We start from the raw sequence: 22,309 nt of genomic DNA on the forward strand, positions 1-22,309 counted from the left end.
CTAACCAGTGGACTGCCAGGGGAAGTCTTATTTTCTGTTTTTTTTTGATAGTGACCATTCAGTTGGGTGTGAGGTGATGCCTCATTGTGATTTTGATTTGCATTTTCCTGATGATAGGTGATGTTGAGCATCTTTTCACATGTTTCTTGGCCATTTGTTTATCTTCTTTTGGAGAAATGTCTGTTGAGGTCCTTTGCTTTGATATAGTCTCATTTTTTTCCCCTAATTTTGCTTTTGTTGCCTGTACTTTTGGTGTCATATCTCAGAAGTAATTGCCAAATGCAACGTCACAAAGCTTTTTCTGTACATTTCCTTCTATAAGTTTCATAGTTTTAGGTTTAGGTCTATAATCCATTTTGAGTTAATTTTTGTATATAAGGGTCTTCATTCCTTTGCATATGGCTGTCCAGTTTCCTCAGCATCATTTATTGAAGAGACTGTCTTTTCCTCTTTCTTGATACCCTTGTTTAAAGATTATTTGACTGTATACGGAAGGCTGTATATCTGGGGTCTCTATTCTGTTCCACTAGTGTATGTGTCTGTCTTTATGCCAGTTCCACACTATTTGGATTACTATAGTTTTATATTTTGATATCAGGAATCATGCTATGGACTTTTGGAAAGAACAGTATGGAGGTGAAGTGCTTTTCTCATTGTGTTATATTGAGGGCCTGTGTAATAGCAGCATGATTTATTACTGGTGATATTTTACTAATCATGTATACACACATTGGTATTTATTTCTGTCATTTTTATTTCTGTATCTAATAGGTAGATACTTTTTAACAGTTTAGTTATATCTTTTATGATAATATAAATTATATTTATATAACATATAATATATATTTATATACTTAATATAAATATTAATATAAATTAAAAACATTAAAAAAAATTCTACGTTTTCCATGCTTTTGGATGTGTATTTTATAAATAGTTAATTCAGAATAATGGAGTTTACATTGGTATCCTAACTTCCCTATACATAATATAATTTTGCGTAAGATTTTAGATTAAACATATTCAGTCAGATTTACCTATTACAGTAAAGTATATAGCTTCAGATATAAAATAGATTTTAAATGGAGGAAGCATACGTTAAGTCTAGCTCCTCTTATGAAAAAAGAAATAATATTTCCTTTCATTGCTGAAGTAATATTTAGGTAAACCTCTTCTTGCATTAGAGATCCCTACAATTTTGAACCTTTCCTATACCTTCAAGCTTCAATAATAACCTTAAGGGATCTGAATGTGTGTGTGCGTGTGTGTGTGCATGTGTGTGTGTGTAAAGTCCTTATTTCACCAAAAAGTCTTATAGGCTTTACGATTCTAATTTAAGCCAAAACTTTAAAATTCTTTGCTTTTGCAAGGCTTTTCTTTAATAGATTTGAATTGATCAAAATGTCTTAGCTTGCCACCAAAGCCTATACTAATAATCCTTAGAAAATTTCTTTTTCTTTTTTTTGTACTTACAAAGCTATTGGAAAATATAGATGACTTGGGCTTTGTGAAATTTAAAATCCTGGCCGAGAGGAGGTGATCTGTGAAAATGGAGCTGTCTTCCAAGTTTAGTTGATGCATGTAAGAATTCTTTTGGCCTAAAAGATACTGGGACTTTCTTTTCTACGTTTTTGTTATATAATATGTTTTAATTTTATTTCTTTATTATGAGACATATTTTTGTCCAGGTAGGCAGTCAAAATGCAATAGATAATAATACCAATAAATTTGAAAACCGACTCCATGAACTCCCTATGGCCTTTTTATATTGCAGTTACTGAACCTGTGGTAATAGCAACAAGCAGCAAGCAGTTTTTTATCTACAGTATCCAAAAATACAGCTGCATTTTTTTTTGTCCTCCAAGAAAGGCACAAATGTCTTATAAGTGGATTAATTAATATATTTAAATTTTGGTTAAAATATTTTTATTGTACCATTATTTTGCTATATTCTTATTGCAGGTATACAATACCTTTTATTTATTTTTTATTTTTTGGCTGCACCGCACAGCTTGCAGATCTTAGTTCCCTGCCCAGCGATCAAATCCATGCCCTCAGCAGTGAAAGTGCAGAATTCTAACTACAGGACTGCCAGGGAATTCCCTTTAGTTACTTTTTTGATAAATATGAACTTGTAGATTATTCTAGTAATCTATACCAAATCTGGAAAGAGGACTGGTGGTGCATGCCTTTAAATTCTCAGCTGAGTCTGTTATTATAGGCAAGCAGATTTGACCAGTGATGCTCTAAGTAACCAGTAATGATTTAAATGGCTGTTTTGGGAAACTTCTCTACTTTAATCCAAAATATTTAGTTTGAATGGGATATAAGAGCTGTATTTTAAAGACCGATGGGCAGGTACAAGTTAATATATCATTGCCTTCTCACCAATAGTAGTACTGGTGAGAATTGTACTTCTCACCAGTAGTATTTTGGTGAGTCTCCCACGTTGCCTTTTGTTCATTACTATTTTAAAAGGGTCTCAGAGGTTAAAAAAAAAAAGTGGTTCTCTTATTTAAAAGTTCAATCATATGAACTAACTGTAACAAGTATAAACTGCTGATGAGTATAGGGTTAGATCTCATCTAATAGACATTTTTACCTTAAAGAAGTGTTTGGAAAAAAGAGAATAGTAGTACAAGTTGGCATTCTCTGAGTGTCTGTTATTTATTAGCTTTTTTCTTGATTAAAGTTGTACTTTGGAAAAAATTCACATTTTTACCTTCATAATCCACAGATCACAGTTCTAGACTACCAGTAATCTTTATGCATTAACAAGTGGAAGGGAGTCTGAGCTCCAAACTTTTATTTCCTACTAGGCAGTTAGCATCTGTTTCCCAATTCAGAATGCTTGGAAAGTAATTGACCTAACTAAATACATACATTTATGCCAGAGGAAATTATACTAGATAAGGTGAAATGATACTGGTGTTCCAGCAACTTTAGGAATGAAATATATAGGCTTTGTGGTATGATGTGAAACTAGTTATTTATAACAAAGATTCTTTGGGGAAATGTTTTTCACATTCTAAATAGACTGAGATAGGAGCATAACTTAGTTGTAAATCATGAGCTGCACCGTTGTAAATTTAATTCATTTCTGTTAGTATAAATGTATCTCCCTCTTTTCCCCAGATTGTTTTTATAACCCTCATGGATTTTATTTGAGCATTGAAATTAGAGTAGGATAAATTTTTCTATGTTAGCCTAAAAATTGATTGAAGTTGTTTTTATTCCTTTTAGGAAATCTACCTTCTTCAATGTATTAACCAATAGTCAAGCTTCAGCAGAAAACTTCCCATTTTGCACTATTGATCCGAATGAGAGCAGAGTACCTGTGCCTGATGAAAGATTTGACTTTCTTTGCCAGTACCACAAACCAGCAAGGTAAGAAGAATCTTTATGCCATTGTTCATGTGGTAGCCCTGTATAGATTAAGTACGTATATGTTAGTGTGCATTTAAAATCATGTGTTTTAATTTTTTTTTCAAAATTAATTTGGAATTGTTGTTTTATGAGTGCTCCGTCACTCAGTGGTGTCTGACTCTTTGCAACCCCGTGAACTGTAGCCTGCCAGGCTCCTTTGTCCATGGGATTCTCCAGGCAAGAACATTGGAGTGGGTTGCCATTATTTGGGGTGATTATTAAAGTGATGTTCCCTGGATCGGGAAGATTCCCTGGAGAAGGAAATGGCAACGCACTCCAGTATTCCTTTCTGGAGAATCCCGTGGACAGAGGGGCCTGGTGGGCTACAGTCCGACAAAGAGCCTGACACGACTGAGCGACTTCACTTTAAAGTAATGTAGAGCCTGGAGAAGGGTAAGGAAGGATACATCCGTTGTTAACATTGCAGTTATTTTTTTCTGGGGAGTGTAAAGTAAAGGGAGTAATTAGTCTGTATTATGTGATTCCACTCATGTAAAAGTATACATGTATGTGTGTATTCATAGGAAAATGTATGAACTGAAGATCACAAACTAATTGATAGTTCTCCCTAAGGAATGGAATTTTTAGAATGGAATTTCATTTTTTATTTCTTGTATTTCTCTGTGTTGTTTAAAGTTTTTCGAACAAACAAGTTATTAGGCTGGTACAACAGTAATTGTGGTTTCAGTCCCTGAGTTATAAATCATTATAATTAGGTTCAGACATATCTTTATTAATCACAATGGGAACCATTATAATCAACACATTTTTGCCAATGAGAAATAAGTTTGTTTATTCCTTTAGCATAAATATCTGTGCTTTGGGATTCAGCAAACTTGTGGAAGGCGTTTTTTGCGTCCTACTTGTTGTGGAAACATTTTCCCTGCAAAAAGTTGCTGAGATGGCTTGAAGGAGTGGTACTGGTTGGCAAGAGGTCAGGTGAATATGGTAGATAAGGCCAACCTTGTAGAACAATTCATTCGACTTTTGAAGCATTTGTTGTGCAGTGTTCGGTCGGGCATTGTCATGAAGAATTGGGCCCATTCAGTTGACCAGTGCCTGGTGCAGGCATTGGGAGAAGGCACTGGCAACCCACTCCAGTACTCTTGCCTGGAGAATCCCATGGACAGAGGAGCCTGGTAGGCTGCAGTCCATGGGGTCGCTAGGAGTCGGACATGACTGAGTGACTTTGCTTTCGCTTTACACTTTCCTGCATTGGAGAAGGAAATGGCAACCCACTCCAGTGTTCTTGCCTGGGGAGTCCCAGGGACAGGGGAGCCTGGTGGGCTGCCGTCTGTGGTGTGGCACAGAGTTGGACACGACTGAAGTGACTTAGTAGCAGCAGCTGTAGTCATTGCAGTTTGATGAGTCATTGATTTGCTGAGCATACCTCTCAGGTGTAATGGTTTTGCTGAGATTCAGAAAGCTGTGGTGGATCAGACTGGCAGCAGACCACCAAACGGTGACCATGACCCTTTTCCTGGTTCAAGGTTGGCTTTAGGAAGTGCTTTGGAGCGTCTTCTTGGTCCAGCCACTGAGCTGGTCATTGCTGGTTGTTGTATAAAATCTTTTTCATTGCTTGTCACAGTCTGATAGAGAAATGGTTCATTGTTGTTATGTAGAATGAGAGAAGATGACACTTCAGAACGGTGATGTTTTTGATTTTTGGACAGTTCTTGAAGCACCCACTTGTCAAACTTTTGCACCTTTCTAATTTGTTTCAAATGCTGAATGACTGTAGAATGGTTGACGTCGAGTTCTTCGGCACCTTCTTGTGCAGTTGTAAGAAGATCAGCTTCAGTGTTTGCTCTCAGTTGGCCGTTGTCACCTCCCAGTGGCTGGCCACTGTGCTCCTCATCTTCAAGGCTCTTGTCTCCTTTGCAGAACTTTTTATACCACCACTGCACTGTACATTCATTAGCAGTTTCTGGTCCAAATGCATTGTTGATGTGAGTTGTCTCTGCTGCTTTATGGCCCATTTTGAACTTGAGTAAGAAAAACGCTTGGATTTGTTTTTTTGTCTCACATCATTTCTATAGTCTAAAATACATATAAAAGAAACAGCAAGTAACAACTCATTAGCAAAAATCATAAAGCAAGAATTGCACATTAAAATGATCTATAGCATAACCACATTTATTTAAGAATGTATTCCTCTCCCTCTGAGTCCAAAGAGGGACTCAGAGGGAGAGGGAGAGGGTGGGATGATTTGGGAGAATGGCATTCTATCATGTATACTATCATGTAAGAATTGAATCGCCAGTCTATGTCTGACGCAGGATATAGCATGCTTGGGGCTGGTGCATGGGGATGACCCACAGAGATGTTATGGGGAGGGGAGGTGGGAGGGGGGTTCATGTTTGGGAACACATGTAAGAATTAAAGATTTTAAAATTAAAAAAAAAGACATAGAAAAAAATAAATAAACATGCAATGAAACAGGTAAAAAAAAAAAAAAAGAATGTATTCCAATATCAGTTGCAGTTCCAACGCAAAAAAACAATTACTTTTGTACCAACCTAAATAGTATATTTTTAATTAGGAAAAAAAGATAATACAGTTTTATTGTAGGAAATTCACAGTATGGAAATGTATAAAGAGAGGAGTAAAAATCACGTATGCTTCTGTCTTGATATAATAAATATAAGTACTTTGGAGGTAGAAACCTCCATACTTTTGATATTTTTTACTTGGGGTATTATTAATATTTTTCTAGAGTAAAAATACAGACTTAAATGATTTTCAATATAATACTTATGCTTAATACTATGTTATATGAATGTGTGTACAGTTTATTTGCTATTTCCCTACTATTGAGATTTTGTTTGTGTCTAGTTTCTCACTATTTTGAACGTGGTGGTAAATGCCAGGATTTCATCTCCAGTCCTGAACTCTGTTGAACTCCAGACATGTATCTTAACTGCCTCTTTGACACTGACACTTAGATGACTAATCAGGTGCCTCTGACTTGACATGCCCAAAATGAACTTCTTGGTTTCACCCTGCCTGTGTCAATTTTGTGCTTCCTCAAGACGTTTATAATTCAGTAAATACCCATATTATTTCTCTAGTTGCTCAAGTTAAAGCCCAAGATTTATTCTGGGTTCTTTACTTTGCTCACCTCGACATCCAATATGTCAGAAATTCTTGAGTTCCAACTGTAAAATATATACCAAACTCATTTCATTCTCTTACTTTCATCCTCTAGTTTTAGCATCTGTTCATTTTTGACAAATTATTACTGTGATGATTGTCGCATGATGATTTTGTAATTTCATCAGTTTTTTTTCGTTTATTACATGGCATTCTGCTGTAAGAAGAGCTTGCTTGTTTTCATTTATTCATTCGTGTATTTATTCCTATCGCTGTTACTCACGTTGTTGTAATCTATTATAATCATTGGACGTAGCTCAAATTATATCCCTCACATTGACTCCTCAAGCTGGCTTCTGTATCCTTTTTAAAAACATTTTATTTTTAAATGATTTCAATTTTATATATAAGCTAAAAAATTATATGTAGAATGCTTGTATGGTTTCACTCAAATTTCTCTGAACTCTTCAAAATAAGTTGCAGACATGATGCCACACTGCACTTTAATTCTTCAATTTTTATTTGCTAAATATAGACACTCTCCTGCATTGCCAGAGTAAACCATTATAATCAGGACATTGACAATGATCTAAATTTCATAAGATCTAAAAACATAGTGTAGTCTTAAAAATCATTGGTACGTGTGTATAAAAAATCCTTGAATAAGGGCTCAAGTTTTTGTTTTTTGATATATGGTATTAATGGTTTAAACCTTTATCATGGCCTTAAATCAAGGATCAGAATTAAACTGATTTCCATTAGAAAACTGAATCTCAAAACTATAGATTGACCTGTCTTGTTTCCTCATAAAAGGAAATGGAAATCTAAGAAGGTAAAATGGTTTGTCCAAGGTCACACAGATAGTTAATGTCAAGCAGGAGCTGAAGTCTTCTTCAAATTCAGGGCCTTTCCACTCATACCTATGCTACTGTACTTAATATTTATCATATGGGTGATAGTTTTAGGTGTAAGACATTATGTAGATGAATTTGCTTGCACTTAACGTACTGATCTCTTCTTGCTATTTTTGGAACTCTGCATTCAGATGCTTATATCTTTCCTTTTCTCCTTTGCTTTTTGCCTCTCTTCTCTTCACAGCTATCTGTAAGGCCTCCCCAGACAGCCATTTTGCTTTTTTGCATTTCTTTTCCATGGGGATGGTCTTGATCCCTGTCTTCTGTACAATGTCACGAACTTCAGTCCATAGTTCATCAGGCACTCTTATCTATCAGATCTAAGCCCTTAAATCTATTTCTCACTTCCACTGTATAATCATAAGGGATTTGATTTAGGCCATACCTGAATGGTAGAGTAGTTTTCCCTACTTTCTTCAATTTCAGTCTGAATTTGGCAATAAGGAGTTCATGATCTGAGCCATAGTCAGCTCCCGGTCTTGTTTTTGCTGACTGTATAGAGCTTCTCCATCTTTGACTGCAAAGAATATAATCAGTCTGATTTCGGTGTTGACCATCTGGTGATGTCCATGTGTAGTCTTCTCTTGTGTTGTTGGAAGAGGGTGTTTGCTGTGACCAGTGCATTTTCTTGGCAGAGCTCTATTAGTCTTTGCCCTGCTTCATTCCGTATTCCAAGGCGAAATTTGCCTGTTACTCCAGGTGTTTCTTGACTTCCTACTTTTGCATTCCAGTCCCCTATAATGAAAAGGACATCTTTTTTGGGTGTTAGTTCTAAAAGGTTTTGTAGGTCTTCATAGAACCATTCAACTTCAGCTTCTTCAGCATTACTGGTTGGGGCATAGACTTGGATTACTGTGATATTGAATGGTTTGCCTTGGAAACGAACAGAGATCATTCTGTCGTTTTTGAGGTCGCATCCAAGTACTGCATTTCGGACTCTTTTGTTGACCATGATGGCTACTCCATTTCTTCTGAGGGATTCCTCCCCACAGTAGTAGATATAATGGTCATCTGAGTTAAATTCACCCATTCCAGTCCATTTTAGTTTGCTGATTCCTAGAATGTCGACATTCACTCTTGCAAATCTCCTGTTTGACCACTTCCAATTTGCCTTGATTCATAGACCTGACATTCCAGGTTCCTGTGCAATATTGCTCTTTATAGCATTGGACCTTGCGTCTAACACCAGTCACATCCGCAACTGGGTATTGTTTCTGCTTTGGCTCCATCCCTTCATTCTTTCTGGACTTATTTCTCCACTGATCTCCAGTAGCATATTGGGCACTTACTGACCTGGGGAGTTCCTCTTTCAGTATCCTGTCATTTTGCCTTTTCATACTGTTCATGGGGTTCTCAAGGCAAGAATACTGAAGTGGCTTGCCATTCCCTTCTCCAGTGGACCACATTCTGTCAGACCTCTCCACCATGACCCATCCATCTTGGGTGGCCCCACGGGCATGGCATAGTTTCATTGAGTTAGACAAGGCTGTGAAGAAACGCTGGGCTGGAAGAAGCACAAGGTGGAATCAAGATTGCCAGGAGAAATATCAGTAACCTCAGATATGCAGATGACACCACCCTTATGGCAGAAAGTGAAGAGGAACTAAAAAGCCTCTTGATGAAAGTGAAAGTGGAGAGTGAAAAAGTTGGCTTAAAGCTCAGCATTCAGAAAACTAAGATCATGGCATCTGGTCCCATGACTTCATGGGAAATAGATGGGGAAACAGTGGAAACAGTGTCAGACTTTATTTTTTTTTTGGCTCCAAAATCACTGCAGATGGTGACTGCAGCCATGAAATTAAAAGACACTTACTCCTTGGAAGAAAAGTTATGACCAACCTGGGCAGCATATTCAAAAGCAGAGACATTCCTTTGCCAACAAAGGTCCGTCTAGTCAAGGCTATGGTTTTTCCAGTGGTCATGTATGGATGTGAGAATTGGACTGTGAAGAAAACTGAGCGCCGAAGAATTGATGTGTTTGAACTGTGGTGTTGGAGAAGACTCTTGAGAGTCCTTTGGACCGCAAGGAGATCCAACCAGTCCATCCTAAAAGAGATCAGCCCTGGGATTTCTTTGGAAAAAATGCTGCTAAAGCTGAAACTCCAGTACTTTGGCCACCTCATGCGCAGAGTTGACTCATTGGAAAAGACTCTGATGCTGGGAGGGATTGGGGGCAGGAGGAGAAGGGGACGACAGAGGATGAGATGGCTGGATGGCATCACTGACTTGATGGACGTGAGTCTGGGTGAACTCCGGGAGTTGGTGATGGACAGGGAGGCCTGGTGTGCTGCAGTTCATGAGGTTGCAAAGAGTCGGACACGACTGAACGACTGAACTGAACTGAACATGCCCCTTCTAGAGTTAGGTATAGAGCCAGCTTCTCCAAAGCTCTGGGCTACACTGGGGAGGGATGGCTAGCCAAGTGATAGTCAGTATAGTCCCCAAGGGAAGGGCAGAGGACACCACTGGTGAGGCAACCACAGTATCCACCAAAAACTGAACCATATCTCATGTATGTTTTTTGTGGATTTGCTGGTAAGAGCTATCAACTATTTCTATTTGTATAAAAAAATTTTATGGAACAGTTATTTTTAAAATACTCATTTTCCATGTAGATAATAGTGGAACTTTATGTTTTATTTTATCATGTAGTAAAATTGACATTCTGAAAAGTGCATGTTCTTAAAATTGACAAAGGATATACATATGTATGCCGAACACCTTTGTCATATGATGTTGAAAGTACCTTTATTTACTCATGCTTTAATCTCCTTTTTTACATGGCTGACTGGTTCTGTTAACTTGTTTTCTAGTTTGTGTTAACTGATACTTGACCTTGTCTTATTCTGTTGCAGTTGTTAACAACTAGGTTGTTACTATTCTGTTAATTGGTTCACATCATTACATGCACTTTGGGGCTGTAAAACCCACATGGTGATTAAATGTGAGAGGGAGGGGACATCTGTATACTTACGGCTGATTCATTGATATTTGGCAGAAAACAACAAAAATCTATAAAGCAGTTATCCTTCAATTAAAATAAATTAATACATAAAAATAAGAGGTATTAATAAAATCATTTTTATTTAAATTAAAAAAATGCAAACCTAGATATCCTGTATTCCAGTTTCACTCCTGTTAACCTGAATGATCCTGTGTGCAGTAGATTTCTTAACTCCTCAAAGGCTCAATTTCCTCCTCTGTAAAGTGGGTTTAATAAATAACATCCACCTTATAGAGTTGTTTTGAACTTTGAAATGATAGTGCACATCACCGAGTCCAGTTCCTGGCACACGGTGTCAGTTGTCTGTTAGCTCATAACTGGCCTTGTATCAGCGTGCTCTGAAACATCCCCCACTCTGCTTTTGTGTATGTGTGCCTGTGCCAGTGGAGCAGTATAATAAAATTAATGATGTGAGTTTTCGTTTTTAGAGACATAAATAAAAACATCTATTCTGTTTTAAAATGTTTTCCCTTCTGTTTTAAAATTTTCCTAGTTAAGAAAGTCCTATTTTTTTAAAAGATTATTTCTTGCTTGCATTTTTTTATTCATTTGAGAGTCTAATAATCATTGTTCTGCTGCTGCTAAGTCACTTCAGTCATTTCCGACTTTGTGCAACCCCATAGACGGCAGCCCGCCAGGCTCCCCCGTCCCTGGGATTCTCCAGGCAAGAACACTGGAGTGGGTTGCCATTTCCTTCTCCATTGCATGAAAGTGAAAAGTGAAAGTGAAGTCGCTCAGTCATGTCTGACCCTCAGCGACCTCATGGACTGCAGCCTTCCAGGCTCCTCCATCCATGGGATTTGCCAGGCAAGAGTACTAGAGTGGGGTGCCATTGCCTTTTCCGAACCATTGTTCTAGAAAGGAAAAAATTAATTTATGTAATGTGTTTGGAAAAGCCATTTGGCTAATAAACAGGTTCTTAGTACTATCTTATATTAAAGTCATCTTTTGTTTTTCAGCAAAATTCCTGCTTTTCTAAATGTGGTGGATATTGCTGGCCTTGTGAAAGGAGCTCACAATGGGCAAGGCCTGGGGAATGCCTTTTTATCTCATATTAGTGCCTGTGATGGAATCTTTCATTTAACACGTAAGTACAGTTATTTATTTAGTTGATTGATTCCATTATGATTCATATTTTCTTTCCATTATTGTGCAAATAAAATAATAAATAGTAAGATTTGCTTAGTTTCACAGGGTGAATCGTGGTTTGTCTGTTAATTATGACTTAATGTGATTAGGTATCATCTCCACATGAAAAGGCTTATTCTACAGTATATGCTGTGTTGTTGTCAGTTTCTAATTGAATTTTATCCCATTTTGGATTAGACCCATTGAGAAGTGTTTCTATGCAGAAGTAATTTTGTTGATTATAAAAGGCATTTTGAAATTTTCTTAACTTGTGGCATTTCCCTTCATTTTTGCTTTCCATGTGTTGAGAAGACAGAATTGATAAAGGAGGGGATTCCACTATTCCAGAGGAGAGAAAAGCATCTGGGTTATATATTAGAGATGAAAGGATTAAGGAGAAACTATAGATCAGCTAGTTGTTAATGAAGAGAGGGATATAAAGCAAAGAGAGAGAATAGGTGGAATTATGTGTTGGTTTGAGTTCTACAAAAGTGACCCACGAACATAGTAATCCTCTGAAAAAATAGAAAGTTTTAGGTTAAGGTCCAGGTCAACACTGTACTTTATAGTAATAATATTGTAATGAACAAATTAATGCAAATGAAGGAAATATAAATGAGAGGTGGGGTCTGTGCTTCTCTATGTTACTGGTCCTAGACAGGTAACTATAAGCAACTGAGAATGAGCATTTAGGAAGTTTTGCTTAGTAATTCATTTTTATTTTATTTCACAAAAGCTCATAACATAGTTTGAGAAGCACTGTTCTAGGTAGCTTTACTTGGATGAAGATATACGAGATTGTGATGTAGGCAAAGAATAAGATTTTATGTTTGTGAGTATGGAGGAGCTTTAAATCTTTAGATATACGAGAAGATATACGAGAATTGTGAAGATATACGAGATTGTGATGTAGGCAAAGAATAAGATTGTATGTTTGTGAGTATGGAGGGGCTTTAACTCTTTAGACCACTCTGTCTTATTTGACACATTATTTGTGGAGCACCTCTGTCTATTGTGCTAAGGGATACAGTGGTGAGTGGAAACAGAAATGACCCTCCCTCATGGTGCTTACAATCCAGTGGAAGAAACAGACATTGAATAAATGGTCTTGTAAATGCCAGATGTCATTCTGTAATTGTATACAGAGAAGAGAGACAGATTATTTTTGAACCATGAACATTTTTTTTAATGGTTTGCATGAGTTAAAAAAAAAATGAAAAACTGGGCTTCCCTGGCAGCTCAAGTGGTAAAGAATCCTCCTGCCAATGCAAGAGATATTGAATTCGATCTCTGATCCAGGAAGATCCCACATGCCCCGAAGCAGCTAAGCCCTGTGCCACAGCTATTGAGCTTGTGCTCTGGAGCCTGTGAACTGCCCAGGTGCCGCAACTGCTGAAGCCCACATACCCTAGAGCCAGCACTCTGCAACAAGAGAAGCCACTGCCACTAGAAGCCTGTGTACTGCGACTCGAGTGTAGCCCCTGCTCGCTGCAACTAGAGAAGCCCTGTGCAGCAGCAAAGACGCATTGCGGCCAAAAATAAATAAAGAAATGAAATTGTAAAAAACTGAAAAACTTTTAAAAAGTGGGAATTTCTCCCTATTTTTGCCATAAATGGCATCTATAATTTTGAATGAACAACTCTGATGAGCTATGGGTATACTATATGGTGAGTTGTATGTATTAACTATAGAACAGAATTTCTTTCTGAATTCATAATTTTCCTTTTTTGTGTGCTTTTAGTTTTCCTTACTTGATCATGTTGTTAAGAAAGAAAAGTGATACAATACAAAATAGGGAAATAGTAACCACATTATGGGAAGCAAATTCTTTCAAAATTTATATATGTGGTAACTTCTCATAGGTGTTTTATTTAGAAAAGTAATTAATTTTTTTCTCTAGAGTTCAGTGAGCCAGCTTCTACCAATTTTTAAAAGCAATATAACTTCCTATTGTTAGATATTTAAAGCTTTGAACATGACAGGACTATTGATTTCATGGAATCCTTAGCTTTTTAAAGCTGGCATTTGAAGTTTTGAAGTGATTTTTCAACAGAAAGCTAAAGTGCTTGTGTGTTATCTGAAGGACAACACCTTTGGCTGTATCATTACACCTACTGTCAAGCTGTTTATAGTCGAAACTTGTTAGTTTCTCAGCAGCCACTTAGAGATATGCCCTTCTAGCCTGGAAATAAGAGTTCTGCTTTTTGAAATATGAGGCAGTTTTGTTCCCAGTTTAGAAACATAGGAGGTTCAGATTCATAGAACTGTTAACTGTGAAGTATGTACTCATTTATACTTATAGACAACAAAATTTCAAATACAGTTGATTATTTTCACCTAAATTGTTGTGTGTTTGCATGTGTATGTAGTTGGTGGTAATGGTGGGAAGATGGGATGTATGGTACCCTGTTCTTTCCAGAGTTCTGTTCCCCAGTTGCTTGTTAAAGGGACAAAATGTAGGAACCTGGGATGACCGTAGAGTTAGCATGTTTTTAAATACTTCTTTAGGGTATGAGCAGACTCTGGCAGTTATGGCCTGGCTAGCGATTCAGTACTAACAATATTAGCATGTGTCTGAATTGTTGGCATTTTATTTTGATTTCCGAAAGAAGGGAAATAATTACTAAGCACCTAGTATTAGGTGAAAGTGAAGTCACTCAGTCGTGTCTGACTCTTTCTGACCCCATGGACTGTAGCCTACAAGGATCCTCTGTCCATGGGATTTTCCAGGCAAGAGTACTATTGGGTTGCCATTTCCTTCTCCAAATATTAGGTACTATGGTAGATGTTTTTCTAACGTATTCTATTTAATCTTAACAATTCTGCAGGATTGGTGTTACCCCAGCTGTATAGGTGAGGGTATTGAGAGAAAAAGGTTAAGTAGTCTTGCTCAAGTACACAGTAAATGTAAATGTGTCCTCGAGCCCATCTTTCTTCTTTCTTTTTCTGGCCACACCATGCAGCTTGTGGGATCTTAGTTTTCCAACCAGAGATCGAACCTGGGCCCCAGGCAGTGAATGTGCCAGAGTCCTAACCACTGGACTGCGAGGGAGTTTCCCCATCTCTCTTCAGGTTCTTTTTTTCCACCATACCACACTGCTTTTATTCATTTTTAGATCTGAATGTTTAGGATCTATATAGTAACCATGTTAAAGATCCATGTATTTGTGTGTGTGGTGGGTGTGGGGAAAGAAAAAGAGAAGTTAAGTGCCCAGTGTATACTGTTTTTCAGAGACTTCCTGCTCTTCACAGTAGTGACCTGTAGACATATCTGGAGACTTTTCTGAAGAGACAGATGCTGTATAGTGATTTTATTTTATTTTTTTAATGTCCCCATCACCCGCCGCCATCCTGTATAGTGATTTTAAAAGAATTAGGTTATAGTTTTATTCTTTGTTGCCATCAAATATTTATTAAGTCCTTACTATGTGCCAGGCTATGTGGTAAGTGCTTTATGTGAGGAATTTCATTCAATTCCCAAAGTAAGTCAGATGTATGTACAGAGAGGTTAGAACCTGTGTCCAAGGTTAATAGCTGGTAGGTGGTATAGTTGGGAATAGTACTCAGTAAGGCCAGTCTGACTCCAAAACCTGCACTGTTAGCCTTTGTATCAGTGCTGACCAATAGAAATATAATGTGAACTACCTATGTAGTTAAAAGTTTTCTGATAGTCACATTAAAAAAGTAACAGATGAAATTAACTTTAATAACATTTAATCTATCAAAAATATTTCAGTTATTCAATATTAAAATTTATTGATATATGTTTTGGTGCCATGTTTTTGAAATCTGGTGTGTAATTTTTACTTAGAGCACACCTCCATTTGGACTAGCCACATTTCAAGTACTTTATAGCCATATGTCGGAGAAGGCAATGGCAATATACTCCAGTACTCTTGCCTGGAGAATCCCATGGACGGAGGAGCCTGGAAGGCTACAGTCCATGGAGTCGCTAAGAGTTGGACACCACTGAGCGACTTCACTTTCACTTTTTGCTTTCATGCATTGAAGAAGGAAATGGCAACCCACTCCAGTATTCTTGCCTGGAGGATCCCAGGGACAGAGGAGCCTGTTGGGCCGCCATCTGTGGGGTCTCACAGAGTCGGACACGACTGACTCGACTTCGCAGCAGCAGCAGCAGCATAGCCATATGTGGCTAATGGCTACAGTATTAGTTAGCTTATGTTCATAGAAAGAAATTTGAAGAGAGACATCAAATTGTTAATAGATTCTTTGGAGAATAGAATTGGGATGGAGAGAGAGGTGGGTGACTTTCCTTTCTTACGTTAGACCCTTGGCTAGCTTTTTAGAAAGTGAACTTGTATTATTCTGATTTTTAAAACATGAGAAATTTTCTTATTTAAATACCAATGTAGTGAGTGAGTGAGTGAGTGAAGTCACTCAGTTGTATTTGACTCTTTGTGACCCTGTGGACTGTAGCCTACCAGGCTCCTCCATCCATGGGATTTTCCAGATAAGAATACTGGAGTGGATTGCCATTTCCTTCTCCAGGAGATCTTCCTGACCCAGGGACTGAACCAGGGTCTTCCCCTTTGTAGGCAGATGCTTTACTGTCTGAGCCACCAGGGAAGTCCGATGTAAGGTATGTACAAATGATTCAAGTAAAATTCTAAATAATTCTGTATTAAATCAGTGAGAAGATGACTTTGCTTAGAATGTTGTGATTCAAGAGTTGTCAGTGATCTGCTATCTCTGTAAAAATGTTTGGTTTTTAAACTGGGCTAATAAGGATAGTTCTGCCAGGATGATTTAGTTAAGGATTTTATTCTCAGATAATGAAATTAGTGGATTCTGTTGTTAAAGAAGTTACTTCTTTGAGCGCTTCACAGCATTATATTTGTATGTTCTGTTCTGCTATTAAATGATACTTGAATTTCTAAGGTAACTTAGTGGTGTGTAGTTGAGTGTGTGTGTATGTAAGGCAGATTGCCTTTATACCTCCTTGTTCTAATAACGAATTCCTTTTTGTAGAGTTATCTCTTCCTCATTTTATGTGTTCTTGGTAAGGGAATATTATCCAGTTTCCTCCTTCCACCACAGGAACCTTATCTGTGCCCTTGACAGACACAGCCAAGAACTGGCCACCTAACCTGAGCTGGGCTTTGAGAGATGAAAAGATTGAGTTAAGATCATTAAGAACTCAGTATTTCATTTCATCTGGCTCCCCGCCCCCCCCCCCCCCCCCCCAGGAGGAATGATAATAGGAAAGGAAGTGTAGTCTTCTAAATAGATTCTTAACATTTTTATTGTATTTACACCAGTTGTTTTAATATCCCCAGTGCAGAGTCATCTGAAGAAAATTCCTTTGTTGATTTGTCAAAGTGAAGGGAAAGGCTTGCTTGTCATGCCATCCCATTGTTATTTTGTGATATAATCAGTAGCCATCTGCTGCTGCTGCTAAGTCGCTTCAGTTGTGTCCGACTCTGTAGACAGCAGCCCACCAGGCTCCCCCGTCCCTGGGATTCTCCGTGTAAGAACACTGGAGTGGGTTGCTATTTCCTTCTCCAGTGCATGAAAGTGAAAAGTGAAAGTGAAGTGGCTCAGTCATGTCAGACTCCTAGTGACCCCATGGACTGCAGCCTACCAGGCTCCTCCGTCCATGGGATTCTCCAGGCAAGAGTACTGGAGTGGGGTGCCATTCATTGCCTTCTCTGATTAGCCATCTGTGTGATATCAAAAAGTATTCCCTTATAATAGGTTGAATTGTGTATAATTTAGATAGTGTTATCCAGTAGTCCACATAGAATTATAAGTTGATTATTTGTTTATCCCCCCTCCCTATCAAATCTAATGAGTGGGCAGTTTTGGTTTTATCAGATTTCACTCTACCTTTTCATTATAAGGCTAAACAGATGTTGATACTTTTAAAAATATTCATAATGTTTAACAATTCTGAATGATACATGGTTATTATAAACAAAATAGGAAATAATGAAGGTGTTCACAATAAAATTTCATGTTTGTCCCTTGTTTCCAGTCTTCAGAAGTAACTGCCTTTTCTTTAAAATCTGAAAGGATATGTGCTTATTTTTCTCTCCTGATTACATGGAGGAGTTTAGTTTCTATTTGAATTTCTTTTCTTTTTATTTTGAATTTATTTTCCAATGTTTATTTTCCTTAAAAAAATCTAATAAGTAGAGCATTTCAATTTTCTTAATAGCTGTTAATTGTAGCTTGATTTCTATGTCATTTCTTTTTATTTTGAAAGATCTATGAAGTTTTATAATTCTTTAAAAAATGTTTCTTGCCCCCTTGCTCCCATTCCCCAATATGATTTTAAGCCCTTGACTGATTTTATTTCTCTTTTGGGCTTACCTCTCTTAAACTGGGCAGACAAGTTCATATGAAATAGAATTAAGATTAATCTATGTAGATGATTTCTGTGCAGATGGTTAGAATTTTTGGCCAGGAAAAATAAAAGCCCCATCCTTTCTCTTTTGTTATTAATGACAGATGCGTCTTCATTCTGTTTTGTATTACTATTCCTCTGTGTCTTGTTTGAATTTCATATGTCTAAATTGCTCAGTTAGAGTTTTAACAGTAAGATTCCAGAGTTCCTTTAGTTTTGTTGCCTGTGTTTGCTAAAAAAGTAGCATTGATAGAAGAAAAGGTTTTAAGTTGCCTTTCTAGTTTATATAGAATGTTAGCCCTCAAGGCATTACAACTTTATTGAACTGCTAAATGAGAAGGTAAAAATGCTTTCGTTTAATTGCCACCCCCCCTTTAGGTTAAGTTAGGTGTTTATATGTTTTGTAAATCACCTTTAATTACCACGAACATAAATTGCTGTTTTTCAAGAGACCACCTCCCCCCTTCCTCATAAGCACGTCATTTAAGAGTTTAAAATGAGTCACACATTTTTGCCTAGACACAAATTGCCAATATAAAGCGGTCTTTGATTGTATCCTAAAATAATGGAGTTTTTTTTTCTTTGGGTCCTGTAATTTTCTTTTTCAGCAGTATTTATTAAATTAATCTAGTATTGGATTGCAGTAAACAATCTGACCAAAAAACATATGTTTTCTTTGTTTCCTTGGTACAGATTCAATGGGTTAGGTAATCATGCAGTGGTTCTCGTCTACATATACAATGCGTTCTAATAATGAACTTCTGTTTACTGTGGAAAACATTGCAGCAGTAGGAAACAGTTCCTTCTCGTTTACACTGTGCCATTGTATGAAGTTATTTAATCTACTAGCTGTTTCCAGTTTAATTACTTAAACGTATCCTCATATTCTTGGTGGTTTTATATCTACTTAGGTGCTTGAGGCATTCTCATTTTTTTTCTTGATTGTCTTTTGTGACACATTTTAGAGATCTCATTTTAGAAATCTCCTTTCCTGTCCTCTCTGCTCAAAATAGCAACTATATGGATTCTTTAAAAAGCTCTTCTCTCACTAAGCGTTGAAATTACTCAGGGATGGAAGGGCAACTTCTAAGGTCCTAGAGAGTCTCTTGATCTTTTAAACATTAATGTTTGAACTACATTTTTCTTAGATGTCAGAACACTGTCATTATAAAGTTAAAAACGTAAGTTTGGGACTGATTTGGCTTTGTAAACCAGTGTGTTCATTGTTATACTTGACTTACATGAATGAAATCGTAACACTTGTGTTTTATTACAACGTAAGTCTTCAGTTTTACTATAACTTGTCCCTTTGCAAATTTTACATTGACACCTGTAAACCACCCATTGTAGGCCCAGTATCATTTTCCTGCATCAATGACTCAAAATATTGAGCTTGTGGGTTGCCAGCCTAGGCAGTTGAGGGAAAGGCGGGGCTTCCTTAAAGGGCTGCCGGCTGTGTAGCAGCACTAGTCCTTTAGAACTGAAAGATTCCTCTCCTCTCCACTGGTGAGGTCAGGGTGTCCCTCCGGAACCCCCAGACTGCTCAAGAGCCTGGAATGATGTCGTCCAGGTCTGTGATGTCTGCTTCTGCTCCATCTTCCCCTTTGTCTTGCTGTCCTTGCTCCCAGTGTAGGAGGGAGGAAGGCGCGTTGCCTGGCTGGCTTGGATTTGACTGACTGAGTTCTTCCTGTTGGGAACTAAAGAAGACCCCACTGTTTCACCAGACCTCTAGATACTTTACCCGTCATATAGGTAAAGAGTTGGGTCAGGGGAAGGAGGCGAAGGTGGTTTTGTTCCTCTTTGCTCTTCCCTGAGTTGAAAGGGACGGCTGTATCCACCTTCTCCATAAGTCAGTTGTGAAGATCTTCTCTTGTATGCCAATTGTCAGGTCCGTAGAACTGAAATGGTGTTTATACATTAATTTATAGCTTTCTGGGAATAGTGTTCTCCCTCATTCCCCAGTTGAATTTATTATTCAAATGTTGTTAAATCCTTAGAGTGAAAATGAAAATGCAGGGGATTACATGTACCCCACTCATTTCCTAACTTATTTTTTTCCATCTTTGTATATTCAGGCTGAATTCTGATTTGTGTATTGTGTATAAAAAGGTTGAGAAAGAACTCTAATTAAAATTATTTTGAATATGATTTTTAAAACCAATTGAAAGTGTTATATTTGGGGTTTTAGTCAGATCAAGGATTGATATTTTACTTTAAAGAACTGAGGAAAATAAAGTCCCATAAAGGAAATTTACTGTAGGTTATGATTTTAAATACAGAATCATAGTCTTATTATATTTCACCATTTAAAATATGATCTGCTGTTTATAAACTCATGGTTGTAGTAATAGGAAGGAATCAGATGAATGAGTAAATAGGGAAAGGAATTTACTGAGTTAGGAGCAGGCACTTTCAGGGCTCTCATATGATACTCCTGTGAATGAGATCTTATTAGCCCATTTTAGAAATGAGGAAACTGGATCTCAGGGAGTTTAAATAACTTCCAAAAACCACACAGCTACTGAGTTGGCAGAGTCAAAGATTTTTTAGCAAAACTCATCCTTTAATTGCTACCCTGTGTTTACTGTGTTTACTTCTTGAAGCTATTTTAATGCTTAAAATTGTCAAATATTTTTCTTATTTTAGGGTAGCTTTAATAGTAATAATAATTTTTAATGAGAGGATAATATTTCATTGCCAGTGATCTACAATTTATCATTTCCTAGATACTAGAGTATGTTTTTAGTTATTCTGCTGTGATAGATGACTCTTTTGTGAGTGACTTTATTCACCTATCTTTTTGCTTTTATTGTATTGTTTGCTCTTTTTGTTGTTTAGTTGCCCAGTCATGTCTGACCCTTTTATGGACCCAATGGGCTGTAGCCCTCCAGGATCCATGGGATTTCACAGACAAGAATACTGGAATAGGTTTTCATTTTCTCCAGGGGATTTTCTTGATCCAGGGATCAAGCCTGCATCTCCTGCATTGCAAGTGGATTCTTTACCACTAAGCCACTAGGGAAGCCATTGTTTGCTTAAGAAATATTTATTGGAGAGAAATTAATGAATCAAAGGGTACATTCTTTTACATTTCATTACTTGCTAGCCATTGCCATGTTGATTTTCAGTAGGGTTTCTTGAATTTGCTTTTTTGTAGAAATTATCATACTGCATTTAACCAGCTATAAATACCAGTTGTACAGTGTATATTGGGAACAACTTAAAGTATACATAAATCAGGGAAATAAGGTTACATGTTAACTGTTTACCCTATTGAGAGTAAAGGGGAAAAGCTAAGTGACTTTGATAAGGAAACAGCTGGCAGAGCCCCAAGAGTGGAACTGTTCCTGAAGAGCAGTTGTTGGAAGAGAGAATGGAGGAGTCTGAACGCACTGGAATTTACTAGGGGGATGGTGTTTACCTGGTTTGCTGTTCTTGGCAGGGCCTTGTGGTTAATCTCTGAGTTAAATTTGATGTAAATTAAGACCAGACTATAATTTGAATTTTAATTTTAATCCTTCTTTGTTATAACCTCTTTCAGTTCTTGTTGTCAGCCTTTCTTTGCTGACATTGTAATTCGTGGATGAGAATTCTAAACTTTGCTTCATTTCATTTGAGAGGCATTAGGAAATTTAATTACTTTACTTGCAAATAGAAGATTTATACTGAGTATTTGCATACAAGGATTATGTTATAAACGTCTCTGTTTTTTCACTAAATGACTTATTAGGTAATACTGTGTTAGGAAATCTAATAAAGGAGAGAAAGTTAATATTATTTTACGTGGTATACTTAACCCTGATGTTTATATGTTGTATTTTCCTTTCATTTTTGTTAACTGCCCCATACCAGCTAAGGCAGAGTGGTAGCTAATCTTTACTGGACTGATAATATCATCTCTTGATAGTTGTTGGAAAAAACTGTTCTTCCCAACATTTCTCATCATCTCCTTTCTTTTCCTTTACATGACATGAAGAATGACAGATACTGGTACCAGAAGCTTTATTTATTGAGGATGAATATGTGGAGGAGGGCCTGGTAACCCACTCCAGTATTCTTGCCTGGAGAATTCCATGGACAGAGGAGCCTGGCGGGCTACAGTCCATGGGATCGCAAAGAGTTGTGCACAACTGAAGCAACTTAGCACACAATATGTTATAAGCAGTAGCTTAAAGCTTTATTATTACATCTGTTGCCTCATTTAAATTTTCACAAGGTTTACTTGAAGTATGCACTACTATTCCCATTTTACATACTAAAGCAACAATTAAAGAGGGTTAAGTAGCTCACTCAGGTTAGTAAATGGCAGAACTGGAAGTAGAATTGGGGCTCTTTGATCTAAAACCCTTCCTATTTACAATTATCTCTCATAT

At 37.3% G+C, this 22,309-nt stretch overlaps 1 protein-coding gene across 3 annotated transcripts in view; it reads left to right on the top strand.

Annotated features, from left to right (window-relative positions):
- Positions 1–22,309, top strand: part of OLA1 (Obg like ATPase 1) — a 165,867-nt gene that overhangs the window by 16,107 nt on the left and 127,451 nt on the right. For all 3 annotated transcript variants that reach the window (XM_060409762.1, XM_012133444.4, XM_060409763.1), the window contains exons 3-4: positions 3,244–3,387; positions 11,397–11,524. In XM_060409762.1, the coding sequence (XP_060265745.1) occupies positions 3,244–3,387; positions 11,397–11,524 (272 nt within the window). The remainder of the gene's footprint in view (positions 1–3,243; positions 3,388–11,396; positions 11,525–22,309) is intronic.

This window comes from Ovis aries, chromosome 2 (assembly GCF_016772045.2).
Source record: "Ovis aries strain OAR_USU_Benz2616 breed Rambouillet chromosome 2, ARS-UI_Ramb_v3.0, whole genome shotgun sequence".
NCBI classification, from domain to species: domain Eukaryota; kingdom Metazoa; phylum Chordata; class Mammalia; order Artiodactyla; family Bovidae; genus Ovis; species Ovis aries.